The following is a 16,349-nucleotide window of genomic DNA, read 5'->3' on the forward strand; positions in this document are numbered from 1 at the left end:
AATTGCCGTAGCAATTGCACCTGTCTGTTTCCAGCCACCTTGCTCCCTTCATGGGTAGAGTCCCTACACCATCTCCTGATGCTGTATCCAATATCCCTGGCGGGCTCTATTGTGTTCCGTGCGGCACTATTTCTCCCTTCTCGGCGAGATTTAGAGGCCACTCTCAATTGCTGTGCAATTACCTCTGTTTGGTTCTAGTGGGCACCAGGCTGCCCCCTTGTGCCCTTCATTTTTATTTAACTTCTCTATCTCCAGGAGCTGTTGCCGTTGCTCCTGTCGGGCCTTATGGTGTTCCTTGCGGCACTTTTTCTCCCTTACTGGACGAGATATTGAGGCCACTTTGTAGTGCCGTTGCCACTGCAACCTCATCTAGTGTGCACCAAACAGCCATCTTACTCCCTTCTTAGGTGAGTTCCTGCACCGTCTCTGATGCTGCAGCCGTTACACCTGTCGGGCTCTATGGTGTGACATGCGGCCCTGTTTCCCTCTTTCAGGTGAAATAGAGGGCATTCTTCATTTGCCATTGCACTTACCTAGTTGTGGTGTGCACCTGTCGTTCCTTGTGGTACCGTACGGCCCTATTTTTCCCGAGCGAAATATAGGTGCCATAGCTAACGTGGCAGCCGTTGCACTTCTCTGGTCCTAGGGTGCTCCATGTGGCCACATCGCTCTAATCTTAGACCTAGTACCTCTGCCATCTCCAGATGCTGTACCCATTGCACCTCGCTGGTCGTATCTCTTCACTACACAGCCTTTTTTCTACCTTACAGGTTGAGGACCTGTACCCTCCAAATGCGGTCGCATTCCTGGATGCTGTGGCTTTGTTTCCACCCTCCTTAGTGTGCAACATGCAGCCACTTTACCTCGGTTTTGGGTGTGTATTTTTAGTCCCCACGTGCTGGGCCCTATGGTGCAATCTGTGGCCCATACGGTTTCTGTATTACTGGGTGCTTCCTTCCCCGGGCTCTACTCTGTGCTGCGGATGTTGGTCACTTCCCTTTTCGGCCATCCTGGTTCAGCACGAACATGGTAGCCATATCTGGCAGGGGTGGGCCAGCCCAACCTCCTCCTTGTCGGTCTATTACTGCTTCTGGTGTACCCAGTATATGACTGATCTGTTCTGATCTGGTGGGTGGTCCACATACAACCACGCTCCCTACACTATGGCCTGGTGGTTGTTGGTTTTTGTGCTAGGGTTGCTATTGCCATCCCTATCAAATACTACTTTTGGCTGCACTCCGCGTTCCCCATATTATAAAGGAGCACCGCGTTGTTTTCTATTACAGGGCGGACCATTCCTGGTGGAGTACAGTGATCTCCACTGGATCTTCTCCTTTTTGGGATACGTAGCTTGCTGAGCACCGGCCGCTGCAGCAGTTTTCGGCCATCACTGGATGTCCTCCGCCACACGGAATCCTCCTGGGGTCAGCGACATATCCTCGCTGGACGTCCTCCCTGATGAGTCAGGGACAGAACCACTGAGCGTCACACACCTGCCTGGTAGGTGAATTTTCTGCTGATTGCTCTGACATAGGACAGGGTTCCGTAGTTCCTTCTTGGTCCGGGTGTTCCCTTATATCTATGCTTAGTTGTACTATCTATCAGAGGGCAGTCCATCGGGACCTTGCTATTGTCTGCGCCCATCCGGTACTCTCTCCCCCTGGGAGCCTTCTGTATGTCGGTCGCAGCTGGTTTCTACATTTCGTGTAGTCACTCCCGCTTCTTTTATAGCGACTTCACCATTCCTTATGCATATGGGCGTCTGTTGTTTTAGTGGTACAACCCAAGCCGCTGTATTTGCCCTCCCCGGGACAATGTATGCTGATTGCTAGCCACTATTCTTTGAATGGCTAGTTGTCCATGGCCAATTCCTTCCCATAGGGTGGTTCTTTTCATTTTTTCTTGGATATTCTGGTTTTTGTTGTCCTCTGGTGGTTCGGTTCCTTGTGAGCCCATTGCGGGTACTCCTTTCTGGAGTCCCTGTCCCCGTTCATTTGACCACACAGATTCTGTAGGATAATCGTTGTTTGGGAGGGGCCTGGGTTGATTGTTCCCCTTGCGGGTTCCAATAGCCTTTTGGACCTCATGGGGTTCATGTCTGTCTTTCCATCCTCCCACTTCAAGTACCTGGTATTGAGTGGTTTAGTGCTACGGTTTGCATTTCCACCTTATGGTCTCCTTCGGGAGGGACTTCCTCCTGTTTGAAGAGCCTTCCTCCTTAGACTGTTGGGAGTACTTTCCTTCTCCTTCCATGTCTCTCAGTCCAGTGTGTCCCTGCTGAGATTTCCTGGGCCTGCATCTCCCTGATACTTCATTTGGCCGGAGTTTCTCCGGTCTTGCGCTTCTCAGCGATATTTTGTTTTCAGAGGCTCGTTCCTCATCTCCTGATTTTGGGATGCAGGTCTTCTCTTATTTTTTTCTTTTTACCTGGCCCTTACTTCCTACCTCCTCCCTTTCCAAAGGTTGGCGGTTTCCCTTAGCGCCTTTGGGGGTTTTCACTTTCCAATAGGACGTTTAACTTCATCACCTGCTTTGCAGTGGGGGGAGTCCTGCTCCCTTCATATGTGAGCCTTGCTATGGCTTCCCTCACTCCAGTGTGCCCCTGCTGAGATTCCTGGGCTTGCATCTGGTTCCCTTCTTCCCTGATGATTAGTTTCGCCAGAGTTTCTCCGGTCTTGCGCTTCTCAGCGATATTTTGTTTTCAGAGGCTCGTTCCTCGTCTCCTGGTTGGGGATGCAGGTCTTGTCTTTTCTCTTTTCCTGGTTTTTACTTTCAACCCCCTCCCCTTCCAGGGGTCGGCGGTTTCCCTTAGCGCCTTTTAGGATTTTTTCCTTTCAATAGGGCGATTTAATTTTTTCACCTGCTTTGAGGTGAGAGGAGACCCGCTCCACTCACATGTGAGCCTTGCTATAGCTTCATTCTCTCGTTTGGCCTTCAGTGATTCCAATTTCCCTTGCTCCCCTGGCCCTTCAGGGGTTCTCCTCAGGGTGTCTGTGCTTTCGCCTGAGGCAATTGGGATGTTGGGTAGATCCGATACGCGACGCTGTCCTACTTTCCCTCCAGCCTTCGGCTGAGCTGGGTGTTCCTTTGCCTTCTTCTTGCATTTGGGACCTTCTCCCAGGCATTTGTCCTGGGGTGCTGGCAGTCGTCACTGTGGCCTCCGAGTTTCTCCCTTGTTATGAGGCTTCCTGCTTATTCCGTGCTTTTCTCCTGTTGGGTCACATGGTTCTCCCGCACCTGTATGCCCACAGGTGGCATGGTTGTTCTTCCCACCCTCGGGGACTGCTTTGGGACGTCCCATGGTGCTGTGTCCCCCAATGCCATGCACGAGAAAATTGGATTTTTTGTACTCACCGTAAAATCCTTTTCTCGTAGTAGGCATTGGGGGACACAGATCCCTCCCTATGTTGTTTTACTTCAGCTTCTCCGGGCTGGTCTCTTGATCTTTCCCGGTACGGGAGTTGTTGGTTCCTTGCCTTTCTTCTCTCTCCTACTGCTTTTGGTACAAACTGAGCTGCCTAGTGTCTGTGGAGAGGGTATAGCCCAACGGGGAGGAGCCAACACTTTTTATGTCTAGTGTCGCCTCCTAGTGGTAGTTGGACATATACCCATGGTGCTGTGTCCCCCAATGCCTACTACGAGAAAAGGATTTTACGGTGAGTACAAAAAATCCAATTTTTCCAGTAATTTTAAGTTATTCCCAATTCACAGCATAGGGGTTAAACATTGGATCGGTAGGGAGCCTACTGCTGGACATTTTTCTACGATCAAGAGAACAGCTACAGCATACCCCCCCCCCCCAAAAAAAAAAAGAGTGGAGCAGCAGGTTGAGAATACGCACTCCCGCTCTATTCTTGTACAGATGAATGGAGTGCCAGGGTGCATGCTCGACCTGCTGCTACATTCATTTGGGGGGGGGGGGGGGGGGGGGTGTTTGATGGGGTTTCTACTGGATATAGTGGAGGTACCCACCTATAGGACCCTCACCAATCTTAAGGTTACCTCCTGTCCTGTTAAGTTCAAATCTTCAAATTACTGTAATACTCCTTTTAGATTTTCTTCTCGTTGCATTAAATACTTGCTTTTGCTCATAGAAACCGAATCAAAACTGCCTGTGTACGTTCAGCCTACAGAAATGCTAGGATTAAAGTAGCACTCCCACAAAATTTTACTCTGACCTGGGTACATGATAGTAGTAGTAAAGGTAATCTTCTTACCAGTGACTGTATTTGTGAGTTATAACCTCCCTATGACCAACTCTCTGATCTCCACCTGACAAGGGACAGGAAGTCAGTTACTTCTCTATTCATTCCTATGAGACTGACATTGAGGTTCCCAGAGGAATACATAGAGAAACTGACTTCCTGCATTATTTAGAAAGTCTGATTGCTGGTCACATGACACAGCTGAGGATCAGAAGGGAGGTTATAACTCCCAAATACAGTCACTGGTAAGAGGATTACCTTCCCTACCGTTTACATCATGTACCTTTCTAACAGGTCAGAGAATAACCATTCTTGTTGTAGTAGGTATAATTTAATATTGCATTCTAAGAAGTTGTGGGTTATATTTTTGTAGGTTCTATACGTAATGGAGTTACAACAGAATCAAGAAAATGGAAAGGCTGCTTTTACCTCCATTTCTGAGTTTCTGCTTACTCACCCCGTTTTGAGTTTTGGAATCCAGGATGTGAGCCGTTGCCGTTTTCAACATACAGAAGTTCTTCCTTCAGAAGTAGAGAGCGACAATGTCAGTGAAGGTGTGTATCTATTTCTTTATCATTATTTAAAGAGGACCTTTCACCGATTCTTACCCTATGAACTAAGTATACATACATGTGGAGCGGCGCCCGGGGATCTCTCTGCACTTACTATTATCCCCGGGCGCCGCTTCGTTCTCCTGCTATGCCCTCCGGTATCTCCGTTCCCTAAGTTATGGTAGGCGGAGTCTGCCCTAGCGCTGGCCAATCGCATTGCAGAGCTCACAGCCTGGGAGAAAATAACCTCCCAGGCTGTGAGCTCTGCGCTGCGATTGGCCAGCGCTAGGGCAGACTCTGCCTACCATAACTTAGGGACTGGTATCTCCGCCTACTATAACTTAGTGAGCGGAGATACCGGAGGGCATAGCAGGAGAACGGAGCGGCGCCCGGGGATAATAGTAAGTGCAGTGAGATCCCCGGGCGCCGCTCTACATATCTGTATAGTTAGTTCATAAGGTAAGAATCGGTGAAAGGTCCTCTTTCCAGGCAGGAGAGGCCATTGCAGACAATTTCAAACAAAAACTAAAAGCCTGTTTACATTTCCAGGATTTAAGGGGGATTTAGACGCTGGTTCCGCGTCTTGTAAATACTCATCCAATTTGCTTGCATTCTGCATTGAATCCACTGTGTGGATTTTTGTCTGTGCCATCAAAAAACATTTATAAGAATAAAATTGTTCGCACTTAAAGGGAACCTGTCATGTGGATATTTGATTATAATCTAACTAATTATATACAATCATTAACTACTAAAAAGTACCTTAGATGTATTCACTTACTGGTGTGACAGATGGTTACCTTATAATATACACACAAAGATGCCACATGCCAATGAGCTGATTTGAGTCCAGCGTGATGTCATTGAGTCCAGCGTTTATTTAATTTAGCTATAGCCACTCCCCTGCCCACCTGCTGCTGATTCATATGGAAAATAACTGTCAATCAGCAGCAGGTAGGCGGGGAGAGTCAGGAGCTCATGAATATTCAGGACTCCTCATTATGAGCTGGAGCTTTTCAATACAAGATGTTGGCAGATTGACTGGGTCAATTAAAGAAAGTGACCCAGCATTGTGCTAAGAGAATCAGTCACTTATTTATGTTGCCCTTAGTTAGGACACCATAAATTGGTGACAGGATCCCTTTAAAGGGGTTTTCCAGGAGTTCAGTACTGATGGCTTAGCCATCACTGGGATAACATCTGGTACTCCAGCTGTGCAGGAACTACAACTCCTAGCATGGCATGCTCTATTCATTTCTAGGGAGTTCTGAGAACAGCCAAGCAAGTGTGCATCTTGGAAGTTGTAGTTTCTCGTGCATGGCATTGGGGGACACAGCACCATGGGTATATGCCCAGCTGCCACTAGGAGGCTGACACTAGAAACAAAAAAGTGTTGGCTCCGCCCAGGTGGGCTATACCCCTCTGCAAGAGCCGAGATACACCAGTCTAGTTCTAGTGTCCGTAGGAGGCAGACATGACCTGTCTTGCAGGTCATCCTGCTGAATTTATTTTTTATTTTTTCTCTTTTTTTCTACAGGTTCTTCCTGATGCAGGGGTGGCTCCATCGTGTTCCACTTTAGTTGCCCCCCTGCGGGCGCGTACTCAGGTACCCGGCAGCCACCTAGTCCCCACTTATCTGCTTCCGCAGAGGAATTCCGGCGGACCCACGGCTCCCGTGTTGAGTCCGCCGAGGGGGTGGTCATTGCTGCGCCTGAAAACGTCAGAAGGTGAGTATGGCATGTCTCCCCCTCCCCCACCACCCTGTGTCTCCTTGTGTCCTGGCCCCCTTTTTAGCCTAGCACTTGGGTCCCTCCAACTTAGGGGGCACTGCACGCTTGCCTGGGGTTCTTTTCTGCGTGGGGCAAAACCTTTTGGGGCACCCTCGTTTCTAGGGTCTGGCCCTTTAAGACGGCCGGTTCTGTTTTTTCGGCTCCTTCCCGTACTTACGGGTTTTCCCCTGCTCCTACCTGGCCTTCCGGGCCCCCGCACCCCGCCGGGGACTCGGCGCTGCGTCTCCGCTTCTGCTGCTGCCTCCGGGCGTTACCGCGATCGCGGGCGTCCGTTTCCGGCAGTTTTTTCTACTTTAGGCCCCGGTTTTTCTACAGCCTAGGCCGCAGGTCACGTGGGGCGGAGCTCCGCTCCGCCTCCTGCCTTCCCGGGCTTTTCGCCTCTCCCTCCCCTCTGTGGGTGGCGCCCTGGGAGGCGCGCTTTTTCTTACCCCAGCGCGGGCTGCTGGGGGGGTGTGGCTTCCTCTACTACCGGCTCCTGTCCTGCCTGCAGCTTCTCCTGCGACTCGTCTCTCTGGACGTGCTTCTGTGGGACACAGCACCTTGGGTCTGGTAGGCAGCCTCTGGCTGACTCTTCCTTTTTTTTTTTGCTTTGGAGGCTCCTCCATACCGCCCTCATGTCTTCTTCTGGTCGGGCCCCCACTCCCCCTGCCACCATTTCTACTCATTACGCCTGTTCTGTGTGTAGTAGGAAGTTCCCATGTGGTCAGTCTTCCTCTCTCTGTGTGCAGTGCCTTCCCCCCGGGCCCACCCAGTCCGCCCCTGCGGCCTCCTCCTTGTCGGTCCTTCCGGAATGGGCTGCTACCCTATCCCAGGCTATAGGTAACCTTGCCAGCCTCTCCCAATCCCTAGCGCAGTCCTTGGACCGCTTGCCCGCTCAGATTGCGGCCGCCTCGGGCAGGGACCCCCCCGCCGGGGAAGTCCGTTCCCGCTCTGGTACAAGGTCCAGCAAGCGACCTCGCACAGCCTCGGCCGGGTCCCATTCTTCCTCAGCTACCCCGGATCACTCCCCGGTTAGGTCTGAGTCGGGCGAAATTTCTTCTTCAGCCGCTTCCGCCGTTCCTGGGGACTCCTCCGCTTCTGATTCTGAATCAGAGCGGTGCTCGGCGATGTCTGCGGCCATTCAGGACCTCATCAAAGCCGTCCGTGACGCGCTCCATGTGCAGGACGTTCCCTCCTCCTCCTCCCTGGAGTCGGTGTCCTTCCGCCGGGCTAGACGTTCCACTGTGGTCTTCCCGAATCACGAGGATCTGGACGCGCTTCTGGCTAAGGAGTGGCGTCATCCTGATCGGCGCCTTCATCTTACCAGGGCCTCTGACGTCCCCTATCCCTTTTCTGAGGAGTCTGTCAACACCTGGACGGTTCCTCCTCAGGTGGACCCTCAGGTTGCTCGCCTGGCGAAGGCTACTACCCTTCCCCTGGCTGACGCGGCTTCCTTGTCGGATCCCGCTGACAAACGGGTCGACTCTTTGGCCAAGTCTGTTTTCGTCGCAGCGGGTGCCGCCATCCGCCCTGCGTTTGCCGCCTCCTGGGTGGCTAAGGCCTGCGCTATCTGGGCAAAACAGCTTGTTCGCGCCTTACCCCCAGACTCTGATCAAGGGGAACTGGCAGTGCTTGCCTCTCAAATTTACCAGGCGTCCAAATTTCTTTGCGATGCCTCTATGGAATCGGCCCGCCGATCCGGCCGTGCGGCCGCTAACTCTGTGGCCATTCGCCGCACCATCTGGCTTCGTTCTTGGGCGGCAGATTCCGCCTCCAAGAAGGCTCTGATTTCCCTTCCCTTTCTCGGTGGGAAGCTCTTTGGGAAGCCTTTGGAGGAGCTCATTTCGGAGGCCACTGGCGGTAAGAGCTCTCTTCTTCCCCAGAATCAGCCTCGCCGCCGTCGCTTTCCTGGGTCGTCCTCTCGGGCGCAGTCCTTTCGGGCCCCCGCTGCCCGAACTGACAAGAAGTCCTCCAGGCCTTCCTTTAAGGCCAAGCCCTCCTGGCATGCCAAGCCCAAACCTGCTCGCCCTCAGTCCACTAAACCTCCTTCCGCATGACTCTGTCAAGGTGGGAGGGCGTCTGCTCGCCTTTCAGGACGTCTGGCGAGCAAGCGTAGAAGACGCTTGGGTTCTGGAGGTAGTCTCCTCCGGATACAGGATCGAGTTTTCCGATCTTCCGCCGGGACGGTTCTTCCTGACGTCTCCCCCCAGGTCCCCCTCCAGGGCAGAAGGTTTTTTTTCAGGCCATTCGTTCCCTTCGCTCTCTAGGGGTCATCGTTCCGGTTCCAGAATCAGATCGTTTTCGGGGGTTCTATTCGAATCTGTTCACGGTTCCCAAGAAGGACGGTTCGCTCCGTCCTATCCTGGACCTGAAGGCGCTGAATCACTTTGTCCGGGTCCGCCACTTTCGTATGGAATCCCTCCGGTCGGTGATCGCCTCCTTGGAGTCGGGCGAGTTCCTGTCGTCCATCGACATTCAGGACGCCTATCTCCACGTACCCATTGCCCTCTCCCACCAAAGGTTCCTTCGCTTCGCGGTAGGTTCTCTTCATTTCCAATTCGTAGCCCTGCCCTTCGGCCTGGCCTCTGCTCCGAGGGTCTTCACCAAGGTGTTGGCGCCTCTCATGGCCCTTCTACGTACCAGGGGGGTCGCTTTGGTACCTTACCTGGACGACCTTCTGATTCGGGCCCCGTCGTTGGAGGACAACCTGTCCAGCCTGCACATCACCCTCTCAGCTCTTGCTCAGTTCGGGTGGCTCGTCAACCACTCCAAGTCCTCCCTCGTCCCATGCCAGAGGATGCCCTTCCTGGGCATGATTTTCGACACTCGCCTCGGGCGGGTGTTTCTCCCCCCAGAAAAGATTGCCTCCCTTCAGGCGGGGGTGACGCTTCTCCGCGGCCCGTCCACCCTGACTATCAGGACGTGTATGCGCGTCCTGGGGAGGATGGTGGCTTCCTTCGAAGCCATTCCCTATTCCCAATTCCACTCCCGGGACCTTCAGTTGTTTCTTCTATCCAGGTGGGACAAGTCCCAGGCAGGTCTCGATCGCCTGGTTCGTCTCCCTCTCCAGCTTCGCCAGGACCTTTCCTGGTGGCTTCTTCCTCGGACGGTGTCCCTGGGCCGTTCCTTTCTTCCCCCCAGTTGGCGGGTGGTCACGACGGACGCCAGCCTCTCGGGTTGGGGAGCTGTCCTCGACTCTCTCACAGTCCAGGGTCTTTGGTCTGCTCAGGAGTCCTCCCTGCAGATAAATGTACTCGAGCTCAGGGCAATTTTCCTGGCACTGTCTCACTGGACCCCACGTCTTCGCGGTCTCCCGGTCCGGGTTCAAACAGACAATTCCACCGCCGTGGCTTATCTGAACCACCAAGGGGGCACCAGGAGCGTGATGGCCTTGCAGGAAGCCTCCCATATCCTGCGCTGGGCGGAAAACCACGTTCCCGTCCTCTCCGCGGTGCACATTCCCGGGGTCGACAATTGGGCGGCAGACTTCCTCAGCCGTCAGCTAGTCGACCCGGGCGAATGGTCTCTTCACCCAGAGGTGTTCCTCCAACTTTGTCACCGATGGGGAACTCCGGACGTGGATCTTTTCGCGTCACGTCTCAACCACAGGATTCCGCGCTATGTCGCGCGGTCCAGAGACCCTCAGGCTTTCGCGGTAGACGCCCTAGTTCTGCCTTGGTCTCAGTTCAACCTCCTGTACCTGTTCCCCCCCATTCCCCTCCTGCCCCGAGTGCTCAAGCGTCTCAAGGCAGCCCGGGTTTCGGCAATCCTGGTGGCTCCGGATTGGCCCCGCAGGGCGTGGTACGCAGATCTAGTGTTTCTGCTCGCCGACGCTCCGTGGCGACTTCCTCTGCGCCACGATCTCCTTTCTCAGGGTCCTCTGTACCACCCGAATTTACTTCAGCTTCATTTGACCGCGTGGCCGTTGAGACCGCGGTCTTGAAGTCCCGTGGCCTCTCGGATTCTGTCATTCAGACGATGCTTCACGCTCGCAAACCCCAGTCAGCCCGTATTTACTACCGGACCTGGAGAGCGTATTTTGCCTGGTGCGAGTCTGGGCGCTTCCGCCCTCTTCATTTCTCCGTCCCTAACGTTCTGGCCTTCCTTCAGGCCGGTTTTGAGAAGGGTCTTCGCCTGGCTTCTCTCAGAGGACAGATTTCGGCCCTCTCAGTCCTTTTCCACTGTCCTGTGGCCTCGCGGGCTCAGGTTAGGACTTTCCTACAGGGTGTCGCTCTCCGAGCCCCCCCCTTTCGCTTTCCAGTGGAGCCGTGGGACCTGAATCTCGTCCTTGGCGCCCTTCAGTCTTCTCCCTTCGAGCCTTTGGCAGAGATATCTCTGTCGTTTGTCTCGTTCAAGGTGGCCTTCTTAGTGGCAGTCACCTCCATCCGCCGGGTTTCCGAACTGGCGGCGCTTTCTTGCCGTTCGCCTTTCCTGGTTTTCCATCAGGACAAGGTGGTGTTGCGTCCCGTTCCCTCTTTTCTTCCAAAAGTGGTCTCCTCGTTTCATATCAATGAAGAGATCGTCCTTCCCTCTTTCTGCCCTAATCCTTCTCACTCTAGGGAGAAATCCCTCCATTGCCTTGACGTTGTTCGGGCCCTTCGCCTGTACCTTCGCCTCACGGAACCTTTCCGTCGTTCGGATTCCCTTTTCGTGGTCCCGGCGGGTCCTCGTAGGGGTTTGCCTGCCTCCAAGGCCACCATCTCTCGCTGGGTTCGGTCGGCTGTCAAGGAGGCCTATATCGCAAAGGGCCGTGCTCCCCCTTCCAGGTTGACCACTCATTCGACTAGGGCAGTTGGGGCTTCCTGGGCGGTGCGTCATCAGGCATCTGCTTCCCAGGTCTGCCGGGCCGCCACCTGGGCGTCAGTTCACACTTTTTCTAAGTTTTATCACATTCATTCCCTGGCTTCCGCTGACGCTAGCCTGGGGCGCAAGGTTCTGCAAGCAGCTGTGCTTTAGATTGGCGACATGGCGTTCTTCTTCCCTCCCTCAGGGACTGCTTTGGGACGTCCCATGGTGCTGTGTCCCCCAATGCCATGCACGAGAAAAATGGATTTTTTGTACTCACCGTAAAATCCTTTTCTCGTAGTAGGCATTGGGGGACACAGATCCCTCCCATTTTCTTACTGAGTTTCTTCTTGTTGTGGTCCCGGCGATTTGTGGTCGTTGGGTTTCCCCAGTTGAAGACTTGTTGGCGTTCAGTTTTCTGTTTGTTCAGGTGTATGGCGTTCCTACTGCTTTTGTACCGACTGGTGTATCTCGGCTCTTGCAGAGGGGTATAGCCCACCTGGGCGGAGCCAACACTTTTTTGTTTCTAGTGTCAGCCTCCTAGTGGCAGCTGGGCATATACCCATGGTGCTGTGTCCCCCAATGCCTACTACGAGAAAAGGATTTTACGGTGAGTACAAAAAATCCATTTTTTACCACAGTTGGCATGCCGGAGGTTAGCCATCAGAGGCCTATCCTATCTGATCAGTGGGGGTCCAACCGCTGGCACTGCCATCAAGCATACTAAGCACAGCACCATGCATTGTTCAGCAGCTGTGCTTGGTATTGCAACCCAGGCCCATTTACTTTTATCTGACTGATCTGCAAACAGGTCATGTGACCAATGAACGTGATATCACTAGCCTAGAAAGAGGCTGTAGCAACTGATTGGCAGGGTTGCTAGGAATTGGACCCCCACCGTTTAGATATTGAACATCTGTCCTGAGGATAGGCCATCAGTGTTGAACTTCTGGAAAACCTCTTTAAAGTAGGGTGGCCACAATACCAAAATTTGAACTTTGATGCTGATACCAAGTGTTGTATCAAGATTCTCGAGTCTGAAGGAACTGTGTGTCCATTAGAAATCTGACTCGTGAACCCGCAGGCCTCCATGGCCATTAACGATCAGGTTATGATTGACATGTTTTATGTAGTATCCTTTGGGAAACAGCAGCTGGATGTGGTAGGATTAGGGTACTTTCACACTAGCATTATTCTTTTCCGGTATTGAGTTCCATCCTAAGGGCTCAATACCGGAAAAAAACGCTTCAGTGTTATCCTAATGCATTCTGAATGGAGAGCATTCTGTTTAGTGTGCATCAGGATGTCTTCAGTTCAGTCTCTCTCGCGGTATTTGGCCAGAGAAAATACCGCAGCTTGCATGCGCAGACCTTTTAAAAATACCGGATCCGTTTTTCCGGATGACACTGTCTACAAATGATATAAGTGTGAAAGTACCCTTACTTCCATCAGCTTGAGCGTGTTTTAAATGGGAGTACCACCTGTCCATGTAGGAGATAACACTGTAAAGGAGCTGGGAGTGCAACCCTTCTATAGAGAGCAATGTACTAAGCTATGTGTAGTGTAGGAGATGGAATGCTTAGAGCTGGATGAGACATGACTACCACCATCTTGAGATGGTCTTAATGGGTGTACCACATGTCCTTGGAAGACTAGACTATTTCAGTGACAGCAGTGAGGACCACTCTTCTATGCAGTACAATAACATACTATATAGGGAATGGAATATTTTCAGCAGGATATTACAGGACTACCACCACCATCTTATCCCTAAACAAACAACTATACAATGTACTGGTATATAGAAATCTATCTGTAGAGTGCTGACTGGGACTCCATAGAGCAGACCAGGGACTAATGAAATACGGAGCAGTCAGTACTGAACCGCGCGACCATACTTTCAACCTTACAACAATGTGCATGGGGTTGATATTTTTGCTGCTTCATAATTTTGGTGTTTTAACGAATTTGTATCTCTACTAAAAGGTTTTTGTTTTTAATTGGTATTTTTTTTTCCATTGTGTTTGTAGACGATAACCTGGAAATGGATGAAGAAGACTCGGCGGTTCTTATAAAGCTCTTTTGTGTCCACACAAAGTAAGTATTTAACTCTGTTAATTCGCGTTTACAATTTTTGGCATTATACTTGAGCAGAAAAACTTTGAATTGAATTTTTCTAACCTGAGATTCACTACTTAATAATTCTGGCACATCGTACGCCAGTGAGGTTTATTAAGACTGGCATAAGAAACGCCAGTCTTAATACATCCCCCCAAATTGTGCTCTTTGATTAACTGCAGATATTTAACGATACTAGGCTACGCTGCTGCACAGTCTCTAGTATCACTGACTGCGTGCACCATGTTACCCTGAGCCGGCACCGTGGAGAAGGAGGGAGTCCCTCCCTTCCTCCCCACTGTGTGCGGCTGCCGCTGGCCACTAATGAGAACGGCGAGGACTAGGAGGTGAGGGACTGTGGCCCCTGCGCCACCAATGAATATAGTGTAACCCCTCCTACTCTCCCCCCCCCCCTTCTTAGTATTATATTAATTGCGCCCCCCCCCCATCATCCACAGTATTATAGTCATTGGTGGCACAGTATACATTTTTTGGAAACTGTCTCTCTCCCCCCCCCAGAAAATAAAATAAAAATGGGTAGAACTGTTCTATTATGGGCTGGACGTTCCATACAACACGTAATGCACAAGCCTTTTTTGTGTTTTTTCTTGTGGTATCGCAATACTTTTTTTATTGTATTGAAATCAAATCAAAATTTTGGTATTGTGACAACCCTATTGTAAACTATAGGTACTTAACACCTCACAAAAACAAAATGACCTTTTTCATACTGGATTTTGACGAAATGTCAAAATGTCGCTCACAATTTATACCATTACTTCCATTGTTCAGCTATTGGCTCTCTGCTTCCTCTCAGTTTAATTCTTTCTTCTCTTTGAAATGTACTTGGGGGAAGTCTTCCTCTTTCACTGCCTGGCTCTGTGTAAACGTCATAGGGCGGTCGTGTATGTCTATTCACAGAGAGGCGGAAGAATAGTAGGGAAGACAATTGGCCCAGAATACACAGTGCAGCTATGCTTATCTGTGTAAAAGACTTCATGTTCAGAGAGGAGGAACAGTTGGCCCTAGGAAGAATTGTGACATTAGAAAGTACAACGTGCCCCACAAAGAATAGGCCCTCATATGGCTATGTGCATGGAAAAATAAAGATATGGCTCTGGAAATGCAGGGAGTGAAAAAGAGACCCCAAAATGGAAAATTGTGATGTCCTCAAAGGGTCAAATATGATACGATCAAACGTTGAAATGCTATGTTTGTTGTCAGGTGATTTTCTAAAAGAAAATATTTCTCCACCATTGTGCTGGGAATTGTATGAACAATGGTGTCATAAACTTTTCTGTGCCTTTTTAGGGCTTTGCAGGATGTTCAGATCAGATTTAAACCGCACCAGGGCCCGTCAACAGAAACCGCTGCCCTGTCTTCAAGAGACAGACATGATGGTCTTGGTAATTGCACATCTTCATTGTCATCGTCTTTGTAAAGTATTTCCTGGGCAAACATTGTATTATATATGTTCATATATTTTTTATATGCATATCATTATATTCAATGACTTCTATTGGAGAACTTACTAGAGCGGCTTTGTGACCTGTGCAGAGGTTATTGTGCAGGGCGAGTAGATGAACAGTCTCAATCACCTATTGTGATCCAGAGTAGACACCTGTCCAGTGGATGGAGCTTTGTAACTACAGCACTTCTTCCATTTAATAGGGGCAGCACAGTGGTTACCGGCTCCTTCCTCTACATAATGGGACGGCTGTGTAGTTCTGGAGCGACTCTGAAAACCGCTGATCACTGTAGCCTGCTGCAGGCTTTGCCGGGTGGGTAGTCTAAAACTTCTGACTGTCATCACAGGAGTAATAGACTGAGGACGTGCAGGTCTGTCACTACACTATGCTTCCATTAGTAAGAAGAGGTGCATATGGAAGCTTACAGATTCCCTTGAAAAGGGGTTATTCTTACTGCCCCGTTGCCGAGATACAAGGTGGCCCACGAAAAAGTAGCCTGCCTTCAGCGATAGTATGACCAGATGAATGAGCGATACTGTGACCAGATGAACGAGCAAGTGCATTGTGTGTGTGTGTTTGTTTTTTTAATTACCCACAAGTCACAAAAGACGCTGAAATTGGTCCCTGTTCACGTCCTATGAATGTTTAGGCAAGTCTAATTATGTTGGCTGATGGTGTTTGAGATGTTCTCCTTGCGTTCATCCAGGGGATGTAGATTGTTAGCGGACACTTTCTGTTTAAAATTTCCCCAGAAATCTCGTGGACAAGTCTGGGGAACGTGTTGGCCATATCCCCTTGCTCACAGTTCGCTCCTCTGTAAACAGATCATGAACCTGTGCCAGTGAGTTCTGTGAGGTGCGGCATGTTGCCCCATCTTTTTGGAACATTTTTCTTCTGCAGCATCAGAGCTGCAAGTAGCATCAGCCAACATAATCTGGCATGCCCACAGATGCAGAGGCGTGAGCGGGGGCCACTTTCAGCATCTTTTCTGACTTATGGGTAATTAAAAACAAAAAAACAATCTACTTGCTCGTTCATCTTGTCATACTATCGCTCGAGGCGGGATACTTCTTCATGGGCGGCCCTGTAGGTTTGGGTCCCAAAGGTGGGACCCTCACCATTTAGGGGAATGTGTCATCAGAAAATGATACAGTTGTTTAAATCACGTTTTTATGTTTAACATATTTTTTGATCATATAATGTTACAGAAAATCCTGCAGTTTTCACACTGGCTACTAAGCCTTATAGCCACCACTTCTTGGTCTGTACAGATCACTTTACTGCAGTTATCTGCTTATCTGTCACTTTAATCTTGTCTGTAATAATATCACCTCTGTGTACAGATAAGACAGGATCCACCATTCACAATAGGTGATTGTACAAGGAAAGAATAGATGAGATGTGACAATGTCCTCTGTGCAGGTCACATACCATGCCTAGAAAACTCTCCCA

The 16,349-nt window shown here is 50.6% G+C and overlaps 1 protein-coding gene across 2 annotated transcripts in view; it reads left to right on the forward strand.

Annotated features, from left to right (window-relative positions):
• EDC4 (enhancer of mRNA decapping 4) overlaps positions 1–16,349 on the forward strand; it is a 149,454-nt gene that overhangs the window by 55,785 nt on the left and 77,320 nt on the right. For both annotated transcript variants that reach the window (XM_040408982.1, XM_040408983.1), the window contains 3 exons: positions 4,579–4,759; positions 13,341–13,407; positions 14,740–14,834. In XM_040408982.1, coding sequence (XP_040264916.1) covers positions 4,579–4,759; positions 13,341–13,407; positions 14,740–14,834 — 343 coding nt within the window. The remainder of the gene's footprint in view (positions 1–4,578; positions 4,760–13,340; positions 13,408–14,739; positions 14,835–16,349) is intronic.

Source organism: Bufo bufo, chromosome 10, assembly GCF_905171765.1.
Source record: "Bufo bufo chromosome 10, aBufBuf1.1, whole genome shotgun sequence".
Lineage (NCBI taxonomy): Eukaryota > Metazoa > Chordata > Amphibia > Anura > Bufonidae > Bufo > Bufo bufo.